Below are 16,311 nucleotides of genomic sequence, written 5' to 3' on the forward strand. Positions count from 1 at the left end.
TTGAATGGCAGTGCAGTAAATGCTGTGATGTTAAAAGTTTGTCTTTTCTCTTCACTTTCCACGTTTCCCCTATCATCGTTCTAATAACCACTCTATTCCTAGGCCCTACCCAGTACCTAGTGCCCTTGTTATTGGGGGAAGGGGCGGGCCCCTACTTCAATAATTCTCCGGCACTGGTCATCAAAATTGACCCACACCCACTCCCACTTTTGCGAACGGTGCGCGTTTCTAAAACCTCACCTGAGCAGTTTACGATAGATTTAATTAATCGAGGATTAAAGACCAGTTTGGAATCTAAGCATACTTTAAAAACTAGATATTACTAGGCAGTTAGATAATAATAATAATAATGCACAGATGGCATTGTGTTTCGATTTGGAATTAATAGTTATTTTCTAAATTTTTAAAAGATAAATTTATTTTATTTTAACTTTTTGGTTTTTTAGTGTGAATGATAATTGAAGAAAATAATGCACATGTAAAATGTATTTTTGTTTCTAAGTCCATGATTGAATTGATTAGTGCAGAGTAGACTCGTTGAAGTAGATAAAAGATTGAATTTTCGATAAAGTGACCAATTATACTTTTCCGATTTACCTTTTCATAAATCGTAGGTGAAGAATTATTCATTATTGTTAGGAGGCGGAAGGGGTGGATGCATTCCGGAAGAGCTTACAATGAAGAGCAAAAAGGGCGGAGGGCTCACAAATAGAAGGAGACGTGCCTTTTACTTATTCCAACATGTCTATATTTTGTAATTTCCTCTGTGTAAAAAATATTATTAGCTATTTTCAGCAAGACATCAACCAGCATTTTTTTATCAAACCATATAGACTAGCCTCACTTTATGGCGTGTTTACTTAGAGAAAGCAATTTATATGGAAAATAAGTTACTTCATTAATTCATTTTATCCTGTTTTTATGCCCTCCGTCAACAAACTATGCAAAAATGAACTATTATTAGTTCAGCAATCATCATCATTTCAACAATCTCTCTAATATCATAATTTTTATAATTTATATTCGAAGAAGATAAATTGAGAGTCGAGGCCAAGCACAGCGCCGCCTCCCTGTTCTGCGTCGAACACATGGACGCTGCTGGCCCACCCGAACCGACCGGGCGAGTCGATCAGCTGGCCGCCACCTTTTCCCCTCCGGCGCCGTCCCGGTACGAGTCCCAGAAGCGGCGCGACTGGAACACGTTCCTGCAGTACCTGCGGACGCACCAGCCGCCGGTGAGCCTGCCCCAATGCGGCGGCGCCCACGTGATCGAGTTCCTGAAGTACCTCGACCGGTTCGGGAAGACGAAGGTGCACGAACCGGGCTGCGCCCACTTCGGCCGGCCGGAGCCGCCGGATCCTCCCTGCCCCTGCCCGCTCAACCAGGCCTGGGGCTCCCTCGACGCCCTGGTCGGCCGCCTCCGCGCTGCCCACGACGAGCGTCGCGCTGCCGGCGAGGTCGAGAACCCCTTCGCTGACCGCGCCGTCGGCGTCTACCTCCGGGAAGTCAAGGAGCGGCAGGGCAAGGCGCGCGGCGTCGCGTACAGAAAGAGGTGGAAGCGCAAACGCGTCGCCTCGACGGCGGCCGGAAGCTCAGCCGGTGGTGATTAACGTGGCAGCAGTAGTAGTGGCGCGGCGGCAGGCGAGAGTACGAGTTCGTCGCCGACGGCTTTTTGATTGTTTAGTTTAATTGATCTTCATTTAACTGCTTCGCTTTTTATTAATTATTCGTGCTATTTTAGCTATACAAATCATTTCACAAAAAAAGGCAGGTCGTGCAATTAAAATAAATAAAAATATCAATTAGAGAGGTGTAAATATAATTCTCAATTGTTTTATTTTATCATCCAATATTTTTCTAACCTGAATAAAGTCCTAAATATATTTGTGAAAATTTGCAATATTTTTAATATTTTTATCTGTTTCATCACCATTTGATCAATTTCGAATTTCAAAAATTTAGTGTTGCATCAGAAAATATTTCGGATTGAATAATTTTTTTATTTAAAATTTTATATTTAAAATACTAAATGGGCCCACAGTGACACCTAATCGGGCTGTTGTCCAGCCTGGCCCCCAACGAGAACTTTCTCTTTCATTTCCATCTCTCGTTTCGTCCAATACCTCGCTTGCCTGCCTCTGTTCCTCGCCTGCGCCTCCTCTTCCCATCTCGTAGAGGCCCCTCTCCTTCGCCGGGGACGAGGAGACAGAAGCGAGCTCCAAATTCGCTCGATGTTCCCAATTCCTGCAATCATTTTTACATTGGGGTTTTAGTTGTTATCCTCCATGAAAAAGGTGGCAATTTGACGCAGATTTGATAGGGCAAGCTTACTATTTCTGTTGGATCCACGAGGGCATCGGATCTGGAGGTAGGTTGATTGAGAGAGGAGGAAAGATGGGGGATTTCAACCTGGCTCTCGTGATCGTGGCGGTGGTGGTGTGCGTGCTGGTTCTTCTCGTCAATCTCTACCTCCTCGTTAATTATCAGCACCCCGACGATGCCAATCAGGCTTACTTTCCCAAGATGGTGGTGGTTTTGGGCCTCTCCGTCGCCGCCATCTCCATTCTCATGCTCCCGGCGGACGTCGCCAATCGCCATGCCTGTCAGCATGCTATTTATAATGGCGCTTGTAGTCTCACCCTCCCAATGAAGAGTCTTTGGCTGACCGTCTACATTGTGGATGCTGTTCTTGTATTCTTGGCCATACCGTTCGCTATGTTCTACTACGAGGGCGATCAAGAGAAGTACATATTATGTCTTTCTCAAAGGGGAAACCTTACTTTCATTATTTATTTATTTTTATATTTTCGTTTTTGTTTTTGTCAGTTCTGAAGTGAGGATGTAACGATTCTTGTTGCAGGACTGTCGGGAAGAGGTTGAGGAGTGCTCTCCTGTGGGTTGTGACATCAGCAGTTGTCTGTGGGCTTGTGCTCGGAATTCTTTACGGTTAGATCCTTGCAAGTTTTATGGTTTCTTATGGTGTTGTTAATACAGATTAAAGGTTTGTAGTTTTGTTTTAAAGTAAAAAATTTCTATAATAGGACCAAACGTTGTAATATGGGGTTTCCTCGATTTGAAGACTCACAAATAAACAAGATCGAGACATTTGCGTATAAAAGATTAAACAGTTAAAGTGCCTTGTAGTATATCAAAAGAAGTTTTTTTAGATGGATGAGGCTTTCTATTATTCATTCCTCTATTACATTTATGTTTACTTTTGGATTGCCATATCTAAGCGTCTAAGTTTTATTTCTCATGGTGTCTAGCTCTGGTTGGGAAAGTAGACTTCACAGTTAGGCACCTCTCTTCCTCCGCAACGACCTTCCCTAGTTCTTGGTCAACTTTCTCAAGTTCTCAACCTTGCATAGGCTCAACAAATCATCTGGTGAGATTTGTGTTCTTTTCTAGGTTTACTAATATCTCATAATTTATCTGTGTTTCAATTGTTTCAACCTTTGGATTATCTTTGTAGAAATATACATGATATGTGTTAATTGTATTTCATAGCAAATCAAAGTGGGCATGTTCACATGTCCCAAGATAAGAAAGACATTGAAGTTTCTATGTGCATATGCCAATATGTTTTATTATTTCTAGTTCCTAGCAAATCTAGTTTGACCACGTTAATGTAAGGCCAAATAGAAGCCCCTATTATTGTTTTGATTATCTAATTAATATTCAACTGTCTAATACTCTCTTCTCTTCTGCGACGTTTGTGACTACGGAATGCAGTCCCGTGATCACCAGTTGTGAGACACACAAATGTTGCTCGTGCTCCATCACCCAGCCAACATATCATTTCATTGTTCATGTTAAAGGATGTGGATGAGTTGAAAAGTTTAAGCATGAAAGTTCCACAGAAATGGGGATGGAGAAATTTGTAGGATATTTTGCCTACTCCTGCCACTGTGCTTATATCTTGGCCTAATAATGATATTCTGAGTTATCTTGGTACATTTATTGTTTTTACCATGGGAATGGAGAATAGGATAGTATCTCCATATCCTTTCCGCACTACTTCCAAGATAGGGTAGGTATGGGACGTTAAACCATTGCCCTGCCATGCCCTCTTGCACATATCCACCCCCACATTCAAGAACTGGGCCCTCGTTCACACCTGTTCACCTGACATTCAAGAACTTCCATACATCTTGTCGAAACTAACAAATGCTTCTAAAGGTTTTCTCAATCCACATTCAAGTCTAAAGTTAGAATCTTGGTGCAGGTTTATTAACTATGTCAAATGGGTGACAAAAAATTGAAAGCTATCTTGATTTAGTTATCTTTTACCAGTAAAATGCAGTATTATTCTGGTTATCACTGGGGAAAATGGGTGCATCTCTTAATGAATCTCGATATATATGGATAGATACCTCCCCTTGGTATATCTAGTGATTATCTATCCAACCAACAAAAATTGTGATCTAAATTTTGGTTGATGTTCATCTTATGGAAATCAAATTCTCATAAACCTGATTTTCTGAAACAACTTAACAAAATGAAACAAAACTATATTTTCACTTTGAGTGCAGATGAATCATCTGTTATGGAAATATTTAGATTTTGTGCTCGGCCATGGAATCTGTCAAGTAAATAGCAATGTGCTACAAAATCAACATAGAAAAATATTGATATCTTGTATAGGCTAAGGAAATCCTGTATGCATGTACAAATGATGTCCTTTTCACATCCACACGTGGGTGAATTGGAGAAGATGAATTGTCTTTTTTTGGATAACTTTTGCAATATATGACATTATCCAATTATTCAGCAGATTGTGTTTTGGATTCTGTGTTTTTAGATTAGCATAGATGGTTTAATGCTCTTTGTTGTATTCTCATTCTCATCCATTATTTTCTCCAGTGTGATGCATATGGAGCACCTGCTTCATCAGAAACAACTTGGACAATGCGAGCCAGCTTTCCAGAATATGTGGTTGCTCTTGCAACAATTGTTGGATCAGTACTTTTCACTGTATGTTCATGGTCAATCCTCCAATTTTTTAAAATTGGTTTATTTTGTTTGACTCAAGGGATTCTAGGATACAAAAAGATGTAGTAGTGTGTATGATTCAATTCATACGTATTCACTGCTAATATAATTTACTGTATGGTTGAAGCCACAATAGGGATTTTTTATGTATAATTTATCCCTCTCAGTGAATCGCTTATCTTTTGTATTTTTGTGGTAGATATTTGGTGGTGTGGGGATTGCATGCCTTCCACTGAGCCTCATATTTTCATTCATAAGGCGCCCGAAGGCTGTGATAACTCGTTCTCAGTATATCAAGGTTTTATTCTATTCTAATTATATATCGTGCAAGATCATCTAATCCATACATTGGTGTTTGAACATTTACTGGCCTTGTTGCTTTGCACATATCTTGATGGGTGATTTGCTTGAAATTTGGTAGGAGGCAACTGAACTGGCAAAAAAAGCTAAAGAACTAAAGAAAGCTATTCAAGCTCTTCATCAGGATGAGAGAAGTGGTGCTAAGGGGAGGAAGTGGCGCAAAAATGTGAAGGCTGTTGAGAAGGTGCACTTGCTTTAGTGTATCAAAACCAATCAGTTGTGTGACTTAGGTTTTGAATGGATTTTACTTGACACTACTCTTTTTCATTGTCACAATAATATGACATTCAATTTCAAACATGGCACACATATACCTCATGTTTAGCGTGAACCGTGGAAGATCTAGAGGTAAGTTTTAACTAAGTCTACTTTTAAACCTTTTATTCCATTTTAACTGGTTGAAGGGAAGCCTTGGCGCAACGGTAAAGTTGTTGTCATTGCCATGTGACATTGAGGTCATTGGTTCGAGTTGCGGAAACAACCTTTTGCAAAATGCAAGGTAAGGTTGCGTACAATGGATCCAATGTAGTCTGACCCTTCTCTTGGACTCCACGCTAGCAAGAGTTTTGTGCACCAGATTGCTTTTTTTATTCCTTTTTAACTAGTTAAAAGCATTTCTACAGTAAGGCATATGGTTCTGTTGCCAATTACGTAAAATTGATTGGGCATCATGACCCCTTCTGTACTCTTGATGTTTGTATTGACCATTTCAAATTCTGTTGCATAATTCCATGAGAATTTGTATTGGGACAATTTGACTAAAAGACAATTTCTAATACACCATTCCTCTGTAATGAGGTGGGTAACTACTACCAACACATTTTTCTTATAATTGGGTACTTTACAGAAGATGATTTCACAACAATATGTCCGCATGAAAGTCATTTTGTATAGGGTATTATCATTTGGATATTTCATATTGCAGTTTGGCTAAGATAGTTCTCTTCTTTTTAGATTTTTGGTCTGTATCTTTGGCAAAGGCTTCTCCTCTGATGTTTATTTAATTTTCAGGAATTGTTTCTTTTGGAAGAAGATATGCAAGCTTTGGAAGAAATGTATCCTCAAGGAGAGCAGGTGAGGATACTTGAAAAGAAGTTCTGTTTGATCATGCCAATTCTCCTTGGTAATTATTTTCATTTTGTTCTTTTACAGGCAGAGACCCTTTGGGCTCTTACAGTTCTTGGTTACATTGGAAAACTTGTATTAGGTATCGTAGGGTAAGTATTGTAATTCTAATATCTTGTACTTTTGGATACTCCAGACGACTCGAGGATTCTTTGTTTTAGTTATCTTAATTGGACTAATTAATTGTTGGAAATTGCTGTAGGGAACAAGTAGGAACACATTAGACAATTGCATCCTTTTGATTTTCATCATGATTTGCTAGCTAGCTATCAAATATCGGCTGTCTTGTCTATTTGATGTATGGTGCAAGCAAACTAGCTTAGCTCTTTGATGGATTAAGGATTTTCTAGACCATGTTCATTTATGCTTATACTTTGCCGTAGTTCCGTTCTGTAATATGTTTTTTTATTGTTGCAGTAATCAATTATTTATGAAAATCACTAGAGAGTGGTAGCTTGATTGTGGTTGTCTATCAATCCTAGATAAATTATTGTGTGATTTTTCATACTGCTTAAATTATTGGGTTAGGTACTCATGAACATAATAAGTAGATAGTTGTAACAGCTTTACTAAACAGTTTATATCTTTTTCTTTGATGAATAGGTGGTTTTACCTCGAACCATTAGTGATTAGTGTTTTTGCTGAAAAACATGGTTGAAGTAGTGTGTTAAGATTTTATGAAGTACGTGGATGAATAAGTTGTGGAAACTGAGAGGTCTACATATTGGATAGTTGAGAATCCAAATTATTAGAGTCAAACAACTAGATTTGCTGTCAAATTGGAGCAAAGTTGTATTCATGGTTAGTACTTGAGATGTTATGCTTAGCTCTTCATGTGCTAGATGTGATGAGGTCCCTTAGGCCTAATACCTGAGCAGTGCAGAACAGAGACAATGAAAGCTGAACTATTTATTGTCTGCACCTGAGTAATGCATTCAAAATAGAAATTTGACATTTAATTGTATGAGTAATAATCAAAATTAGGAGTGGTGGCATGGTTGGGAGCTTAAACTGTGATAGTGGTTTGATATAAGTTCAGATCAGTAATGGTGTAACTCTTTATCTAAGGGGAGAAATAAAGAGAGGAAAATTATTTTTTGGTATCTTCTTGTCCTTTGTCACGGTTTAAACTTATGGCAATAGCTCAAGATATTTGTTCCCTTTTTTTCTCTCTTGCTGCATCCATTTACTAGAATTGCAAGTTTTATGTTCAGGCAGCTATGAGAATTTCATACATGTCACCTTAGTCTATTGGTTGCTATATTGTCTGCCTTTGCAATTGTTTTCAGGTTAATTGTTTCAGTTGCCTGGGTTGCACATATTGTACTATATTTGCTGATCAACCCACCTCTTTCTCCATTTTTGAACGAAGTTTTTATCAAGTTGGATAGTGTGTGGGGTAGGTGGTGTCAATTAGTAACACTTTGTTTCACTATTTTACTCCTGCATTGTGAAACATTTTTCTTTTATACCAGGCCTGCTAGGTACTGCAGCATTTGCTTTTTTCTGCTTCTACCTACTCCTTGCGGTCATTGCTGGGGAGACAATGCTTGGACTAAAATTGGTTTTTATCACTATCCATCCAATGAAGTAATTAACTATATTCCCAATTTCTCAGTTTGTCCCATCTTCAGACTTCTGCACTGTTTGTTCAGATTCCTGAAATTGTTCTTTGTTCAGGTGGGGAGCGACTTTGATGAACTCCTTTCTCTTTAATGTTGGCCTCATTCTACTTTGCTCCATCAGGTTTGTATCTTAGGATTTGGTGAAGCTAATCATAATACAGATACATCTTGGTTACTGATATTCAAGGATTTTTTTTAATGCCCTTCTTTTTCCACCTTTATGAATAGTGAATTTGTGAATTGCTTGAGTTCCTATTTAACTTCCATGTTGGATGATATTTACTTGAATTCTTGTTAATTTGCAACATTGTAGATGGTCAGCTTCAAATCAGCTGCTTTTAAGGTTCAATTTGGTTATATTTGATTGATGCCTTCTCTTACTTGCAATGAAGTGTATATGAGTTTTGCTGTATGCCAAAACTGGTCTTGGCATTATTTCATGCTGATTCTTCAATTCCCCATACTGTGGATGATCTAGAGCAAACTTCATTCAAAATGGTCATTAGAAACCCATGTTTTATTTAGTGCTAAAATTTTGATTTGGTGTCCTTTCAACTCAAAATTATCCTATGTCAGTTTCAGTGGCAGCTGGTGTTGTAAGCATGCATTTTGGTTTTTAACTATGGATGATTACTTTTGCAGTGTGATTCAGTTCTGTGCCACGGCATTCGCTTACTATTCGCAAGCAACTGCTGCTCAAGAAATTTTTGGGCACACATTGCAATCTTTACGGGGAATCAAGTACCTATACAAGTGAGTCTAACATTTGATTTCATAAAGGCTACTGACCAGACATGAATCTATAGAACACCTTCTTGGACGTTATAGAACTTATCTCATGTGATGCAGGTACAACGTGTTCCAATATGGTTTTGTCATCCTGGCAATCATCACACTCTTCGCCTATGCCGCATTCGTAAGTTCTCCTATGACACTACATTGTAGAAAGATCTTGAATCCTAAATGCCGTAGGTTCAATTGCTTCGTTTTGGTTTCTGGTTTCTGTCAGGGGTGGAAAAAGAGGAAACCAAGCGGCCGATTCCAACTTTCGAGTTGACATGCTTTTGCTCGAAGCCTTTGTATACAGGCCTATCAATCTGCGAAACTGCCTGCCTTTTGTCAAAGGATACGAGCTTGATGCTGGATGTGTATTGGCTCACAGGAGGCTACCTGCCGATGTTGTAAAAATAGCTGGAGAAGGTTTTGAATGGTGTTCAATTAAATCGATTGCCTTTTCAGGGTTCTTGTGATCATCATAATATCCTTTGATACAGACATTCTTGTGCCTTTTGTTCTCCTCGATGACTGACTTAATGTGCATGTTCGAATTGGCTAGATTTGACGAGCGAAGCCGATATCATTGTGGTCTCTGGTCGAGACAAGAGGGAGATGAGATAACAAGAGGAACAAAATCCAGAGAATGCAGCATTATATTAATTATCATGAGTAGATGTGACGACAAATGGAACACGCCAAAGATCAAGCCGCTGTGCCAACGGCACCAGCAACAACTCTGAAAAAAATTACAGCCATTGCAGCGACAGCGAGAAACAGAGCATCTCTGTTGTCTGTTATCCTCCTGCCCCTCCTCTGCTTCTGCACCCCTTACCAGCTCCCATCCTTCCTGCCACCAACCCAAATCTCCTCCGTTCCATGCCAATTCTCTCAATCTTTCCCTTGCGCCGGCGATTGTCTCATCGCCTTCCTCTTCATCATTGTGCGTGATGCTTTCGAATTCTTTGATGTCGTCGTCCTCGTCGTTGTTGGCCCACTCGAGAACGCCTCTCGGCGATGGCTCTGTTTCGGTGCTCTGTTTCGCTAAGAAAGGATGATTTAGTAACTGCTCCGCCGTCCACCGCTCTGTCGCGTCTCTTCTTAAACATTTGGCCACGAAATCACGCCCGGCTTCCGACAGCTGCGCTGGCAACTCCGGCGTTCCCTCGCTGTAGCCGATCCGGAGCATAGCTCCGACGGCGTCTTCGCCGGCTAAATCTGGCCACGGGGGCCCGCCCCCGGTAGCCATCTCTATCACCGTGCACCCTAGCGACCATACGTCGGCCGCCGGCGTCGGGCGCTCCCCCCTCGCCACCTCCGGCGCCATCCACAACGGCGTCCCGCCGCGCACCCAACTGCCGGAAGCGGAGGCGAGTCTCACCGCCACGCCGAAGTCCGCGAGCTTGGCCGCCGGGCCGCGCCCGCCTTCGTGCAGCAGCACATTCCTTCCCTTGACGTCGCAGTGCACCACGCCGGCGACGTCGTGGAGGTACCACAGCGCACGCGCCACGCACCGGGCGTACGCGCGCATCCGGAGCTCATCGCCCATGGCCGCGTCCGCCGCCGTGCCGCCAGGCATGAACTCGAGGTGGAGGTTGCGGCGCCCCCCGACGGTGTCGTCGCCGAGGTAGGAGACGACGTAGGGAGAGCGGAGGGACTTGAGGATTTGGATCTCGTTCTCGAGAGAGAGGAGGGAGGCAAGGGGGGAGGAGGTTAAGCCGACGGACTTGACAGCGAAGACATGGCCATGCCCGGTGGAGTTGTCGACGGCGAGGTGTACGACAGCGTGGGCGCCGATCCCAAGTCGGCGCCTTCTTACCCAGCTCGTGGCGCCGCTTTCCATTTGAGAATTGATTGGAAGCGCGTTGCTGCGGTCTTCCTCCAATCGAGCTGATGACGACCTATTTATAGTTAGTTTGGAGGACATTTTAATTAGGAAAACAAAAATTGAAATACTATTTATTTATTTATTTTATTTATCTATTTACTTTGGATGCTAACCAATTTTTAAAAAAATAATTTAGAAACATTTGCTATTTATAAATTTATTCATCTAACTAACTTAAACATGTGAAACTAACTAGACCAAATGGGTTCGATTTTGGTCGAACAATGGAGATCGAAATTGACTGGCGAGTGACTAGTTAAGCTGATCGAGCCATCTCAATCTGACATCATCGAATTAGATTGATTGCTCTTCTACTGTAGCAAGTGCTGGTGATCTAGCAGCCCTTGGAGTCAGTTCATGCCAAGCCTGAAAGCACTACACCTTGTCTTCATGCAACAAGTTGGCCACCAAATTAGGGCTCCATAGATTTCCTCTTCTGGCTGGTGAAGCCCTACACTTTGCCAACACACAGGTCCACCAGCCACAGAGGACTGCACGTAAGAAAGGATTAGCTTTCCAGTGCATCTATCATTCATCAAGATATCTTGTCACAAATCTGCTCTCATACGTTTGTAATGCGTATCTAAATTCCAAACAAAGCCAGAAGACAAAGCAGTGGGCGAAGCAGAACGTAGTGGCTGCCTGCCTCGATTTGATTTGACTAAAGATGCATGACATCCTTTATGTGGTCGCGGTTGGATGCCAATTCAATCAAGAAGACAAACCCCATGAGACGAGGAGGGAAGTAAACTGGATATCGAACAAGTTGTGGTGCTTCTTGATTCATTGATTTTCTGCAGAGTCGTGCATTTCCGCAAACACTTCACATGCTCGGATGAGTTGGGGCGAGCAATTTGGCGAGCACCACACGGGCATGCAGGCGCATGCCACACTGTCGATGCGCGTGCTGGTCGTTGTCACTGCGGTCGATTCCACGCCATCGATGAGTTTGGTTTGAACGATTAGGTTTTAGAGAGATTTCGTCAAAATTTGGGTTGCTCGAATTGTGGAAGATGGGCGTATGAGGAGATAAGACCCCTGTCAATGTTTCTGTTGGTCATTTGGATAGCACACACTCGGCAGCAGAATGATTAAAGATCATGGAGCCACCTTGTAGACAAAAAAGGGAACCAGGGTGGCATTTGCTCCAGTCCACATCCCTGACAACATTCCAGATTTCAAGCACTTGTGCTCCCACAATTCTAAAATCTCTTCCCCACAAATATTTTGCACATAAATCTGAAAAGAGGGGGAGTATCTTTACTAAAATGCGAACCTATAAAATTCTACTGCAAATTGGAGCAGGACTTGATCATTCTGGATTACGATAAAAATGCATCTAGAACTTTGTTTCAACAGGCAAGCTAAGCATGGCATGTGGACGAAGGGAATGGAATCTCATCCTGCTTCCAGTAAGCACCATCACCAGCAGCACCCAACATGTGACTTTCAGTGTCGGACATGAGAGAAACAATGGAAGGTACACACCCTCCTTGGTGTTCCAAGGTTGAAGATGGTGACTACTTTTGGATCCCATGCTGTGAATATATCTGTCGCATTTCTGCCTGCAGCTGCAACATGTTTTCCTGCCATGAAGACAATGACAAGTTGGTCTGAATCCACTCGAGATTTTTCATTTAATTATTACTTCATGAATCAGGATAAATGTTGTTGGGATGCATGAAACTGAGAGATATGTCCAAATTCACAAGGTCATACTATTTTGGATTGAAGATCGATCTTCTGCAAAGACTTAAACATGTTGGGAGTGCATCTCTTCTTGCTAAACATTCATCATAAGCTGAGACTATTTATTTCTATGATACAGCTAAACTTTCATGATTAGCATCCATAATGGATAAGAACATACCGACCAGTCACGGCCGAGCAACCTTTGTAAACCTCCGTTCGTTGAATACTGTAACTTGGTCAGCACCAGTCCACATAAGAGCCTGACACTTTCCAAAGTGCAAGCAATCCCTCATCGGCATTTACAGTCCTGATTACATGGATCATACCCTTGTATTTTGCATTGCCTGATCTACAGTGGGCCATCAGCCTTGTCTTGACAACATCAAACGGACCAGTGCAGACAGGGCCAGCAGTCCCCAGCCAGGCATCCTGAAATCATTGACTGCCAGGGATGAAGAACTTTTCCATCTCTTTCATGCTTATTCCAAAGAATGATATCACATGCATTCTTAGCTGTGAACATGGTAGCTTGGTTTGTTCCATTTCGCATGACAGTTGGTGCTGCTCCAGCCCCTAGTCCCAAAATTCCTTCTTCGCGAATTATTGTTCTTCGTCAGGAGGCCAAGACTCAATCCTTTCTGTTGTCGCAATCTGATTTTCACCACCTAAATCCATAAGCCAGGGTATTGTCTTTATGAGAAAACAACAGAAACTAATAGCCCTGCATAGAGTTTAAAGCAGTTTATCAATTTGATGATGTTGAGTGAAAAATTACAGCATTCAATCATATTATTCTGATACTGTTTGCCATTGCAATTGACTTAGATATTCATTTCCATACAAGAGATGTACTACTTAACTGAGGATGAGGCGTTGCATGGAAAATTGCTCCAGCACTCCTGGATATAACAAAAACTGCTACATAAGAGCCTTATTATTCTCATTTGGCTCCATGATGAAGTGCAGAAAAGAAATAAATAGTCACTGAGGAAGATAACAAAAGCAAAACCGGTTCATAAACAATGTACAGATTCTGAGGATCCTATTTCTAGCTCAATGATGAAGTTTGCATAACCTCCATGCATCCACTATAAAAATAAGAACCTTAATAAGCTTAATAGGTCTATACATTTCTTTGCAGTTCTAATAATCTGCATTACTATGTATGATCAAATTGTTAGAATGAATTTTCTATAAACCATATCACTGTTGAGACTAATTTAGTAGAGTATTTCTAGGAATGATACTCATACTCACAGGATAACAACTATCACACATCACAAATTGTGCTTCTCAGTTTGAAACAAGGGAAAATGTTTATACAAACACAATGACTACTTTTGTGTTTATCTGAACAGTGCAATTGCTCAATCATTGTTTAGATAAGCATAATCCTTCTTTGGGTAAACGCAACTATCGCTTATGAGAATTGAGAAAGGTTTTGGATATAAAGAGAAAAATTATTGGGTATGGCATAACTGGTCGATCTGGAATGAAGACAACAAAGGAGTGGTGAGAAGAATATTGCTTTCTTTTTCATGCTATAAAATTCCTCCAACCGATGACTGTGTGGCACTTTACCATAGTTGATCCGCTTACAATTTGACTATTTACAAAAGAAATTTCTGTCAATTCTTGGAGCTTTATGAACTCCAGATGAATTTGACTTGTCATTTGATATAATTCTATTAAAAACAAGCGGATTTTTCGTGTTGTGAAGAATTGGGGATAAACAATTACAGTGGTTCACAGCATGGTGATCCATATCAATTGCCTGAAAGGTGGAAACAACTAAATGGGGACGAATGGATACCTCGAAGGGAGTGACGATGAGGATGGCCTCGAGCAGGGCCTAAGGTATAGGCCTATCAGTAATTTTAAATTTTTTAATGATCAAAATTAAGTTTGATTGATAATTTTTAAATTTTTACTAGTTAAAAGATTTGATCAATAATTTTAATTTTTTATTATTAAAGTTAGATTTGATTAATAATTTATATTTTTTCTTACCAAAATTTAATTAATAAATTTTAATTTTTTATCGATCAAAATTTGATTTATTGTTGAAAGATTTGTCTGATAAATTAAAAATATTTATTAGTAGTTAATATTTTTTATAAATTTTTTTAAACATTTAAAAACATATTTAATATTATTTCTCTCTAAATTTTATTTTTTTTCTCCATCTTTCCTCTCTTTTATCATTATTTTTATTTTGTTATTATCATGGCCTTACTCCTCCACAAATTTTCACATATTCTTTTTTTTTAATATATAATTCACTTTAAGGAAATTCTACCAATTAAATATTTTTAATTAGATAAATTTGATTGATAATTTATTGAAGTTAAAATTAATCAATAAAAAATTAAAAAATTAAAATTAAAATGTATACTAATCAATATTATAATAATAATTTATCATTCATCATCAAAATTAATTAGTATTTTTAATATTGTATTAGTCAAATTTAATTTAATTGATTAAAAATATTTATTAGTCAAATATATTATTTTTTTAACAAATTATATTTAAAATTTTAGGAGATTTGTTTTTAAAATTTTACTATTAAAGAAATGAAATTTAACGCTAAAACTAGTGGTCATGATTTTTAATTGTGACATTAATCTTTTATAACATATTAACTGTTCTTTTAAAATTTATTAATAAATCAAATATTTTTAATAATATTTTATATTTTAAAATTTATTATTTTTTTCAAAAACTTAAGACTTAAATATTTTTCTGTCTAAAGCCTTAAAAGGCCCAGGCCCCGAGTAGTGGTAAGCCTGCCGCGTTGGGTAGGTCTTCCGTGACGGGATAATTGAAGACGGACTGGAGGAGGGCATTGGGGCCCATGCGGAGGGCGTAATTAAGGGTTAAGCGAGTGGCGAAGGGGGTGAGTGCTTTCGACAGTGCCCGCACTCCCTCCGCCCTCGCCACCGTCGCACCACATCGGACGATGCTGCGGTACGTCCTCTTCCGGTCGAGCTGCAGTCGCGTCTTGATGACGTCGATCCTCCGCAGCCGCCGAGGCAGCGTCTTCCTCGCTAGCGACAGCAATGCAGCGGAAAGGGGGGGGGGGGGGGGGGGGGGGGGGGGGGGGGGGGGGGGGGGGGGGGAGAGAGAGAGAACAAGTCGGCAGCCGCGACAGTAGAGCCGCGACAGAGGATGACTGGGATGATCGACGAGCGCCCTGCTTCCCGACCGCTTTGAAATTCGTGCTCCTATGCTCAATTGCTTCCGTCCGCTTTAAGATTCCCGCACCCACTTTGCTTAACAGAGCTACCGAACGTGTCAAACAAACAAAAAAAAAAATTAATTATATAAAGATAGTTAATCAGCATGATTTAGAGCTTAAGATTAAACAACGACTAAAAATGCGACATTAATTAAGGCTAAAGGAGCCACTTCCTTAAGCTAGTGTTGTATGAGTCAACTATCATAGTAACTGTTGCCCAAGAGAATTATCTATTATATCTCCTAACGAAAAGGACAGACAACATACTTACACGTCGCAATCCCATACCATCGACGTGGCACTTTCGCTGGACTATACGCCTCGCACCCATATAATTTATATAAATATATTTTAAAAAGGATTTCGATATTTATCACTTTCATTAAATTTAAACAAATTTTTAACCTGAAAGACTGATCCAAATCATTTAAAATTATAAATAAGCACGATCTGTTCGCACCTCACCTCGGACTTGACCAGCCAGTCGGCCCCACTGCGGATAACGGAGATTCTGCCAAGAGGGAAGCCCATCCATCACCGTGCCAACTGGAAAATCACCTTTAACTCGACGAATAATAAACTTATTATTCTCGTGATAATATTTAATAAAGGAG

The 16,311-nt window shown here is 40.2% G+C and overlaps 3 protein-coding genes and 1 pseudogene across 3 annotated transcripts; 2 read left to right on the forward strand and 2 right to left on the reverse strand.

Moving 5' to 3' along the window:
* The first annotated feature begins 1,088 nt into the window (after positions 1-1,088).
* Positions 1,089-1,610, forward strand: LOC141825477 (protein G1-like7). Its single transcript, XM_074712861.1, has one exon. It carries the CDS (start codon positions 1,089-1,091, stop codon positions 1,608-1,610), a length of 522 nt encoding a protein of 173 aa, XP_074568962.1.
* Positions 1,611-2,123: 513 nt separating this feature from the next.
* LOC141825476 (LIMR family protein Os06g0128200) lies at positions 2,124-9,498 on the forward strand. Its single transcript, XM_074712860.1, has 14 exons — positions 2,124-2,744; positions 2,861-2,946; positions 3,267-3,385; positions 4,864-4,974; positions 5,192-5,290; positions 5,414-5,536; positions 6,364-6,426; positions 6,505-6,569; positions 7,767-7,876; positions 7,953-8,067; positions 8,158-8,223; positions 8,745-8,855; positions 8,952-9,018; positions 9,112-9,498. The coding sequence occupies exons 1-14, from the start codon at positions 2,395-2,397 to the stop codon at positions 9,157-9,159; spliced, it is 1,533 nt and encodes a 510-aa protein (XP_074568961.1). The 5' UTR covers positions 2,124-2,394; the 3' UTR covers positions 9,160-9,498.
* Positions 9,460-10,738, reverse strand: LOC141823138 (mitogen-activated protein kinase kinase kinase 18-like). The gene has a single exon (XM_074710402.1). The coding sequence runs from the start codon at positions 10,717-10,719 to the stop codon at positions 9,460-9,462; it is 1,260 nt and encodes a 419-aa protein (XP_074566503.1). The 5' UTR covers positions 10,720-10,738.
* A 1,903-nt stretch (positions 10,739-12,641) lies between these two features.
* LOC141823139 (mitochondrial succinate-fumarate transporter 1-like) lies at positions 12,642-16,228 on the reverse strand (annotated as a pseudogene).
* Positions 16,229-16,311: the final 83 nt, after the last annotated feature.

Source organism: Curcuma longa, chromosome 3 (assembly GCF_044706935.1).
Source record: "Curcuma longa cultivar G26 ecotype Majalengka, Jawa Barat chromosome 3, ITB_CL_G26_1.1, whole genome shotgun sequence".
Classification (NCBI taxonomy): Eukaryota; Viridiplantae; Streptophyta; class Magnoliopsida; order Zingiberales; family Zingiberaceae; genus Curcuma; species Curcuma longa.

Bases quoted from the DNA above. Each gene is read 5' to 3' on its own strand.
- LOC141825477 (XM_074712861.1), top strand. From the start codon at position 1,089: ATGGACGCTGCTGGCCCACCCGAACCGACCGGGCGAGTCGATCAGCTG.
- LOC141825476 (XM_074712860.1), top strand. From the start codon at position 2,395: ATGGGGGATTTCAACCTGGCTCTCGTGATCGTGGCGGTGGTGGTGTGC. The intron at 4,975-5,191 runs GTATGTTCATGG...TTTTTGTGGTAG, and splicing joins TTGGATCAGTACTTTTCACT to ATATTTGGTGGTGTGGGGAT. The intron at 6,570-7,766 runs GTAAGTATTGTA...AATTGTTTTCAG, and splicing joins CTTGTATTAGGTATCGTAGG to GTTAATTGTTTCAGTTGCCT.
- LOC141823138 (XM_074710402.1), bottom strand. From the start codon at position 10,719: ATGGAAAGCGGCGCCACGAGCTGGGTAAGAAGGCGCCGACTTGGGATC.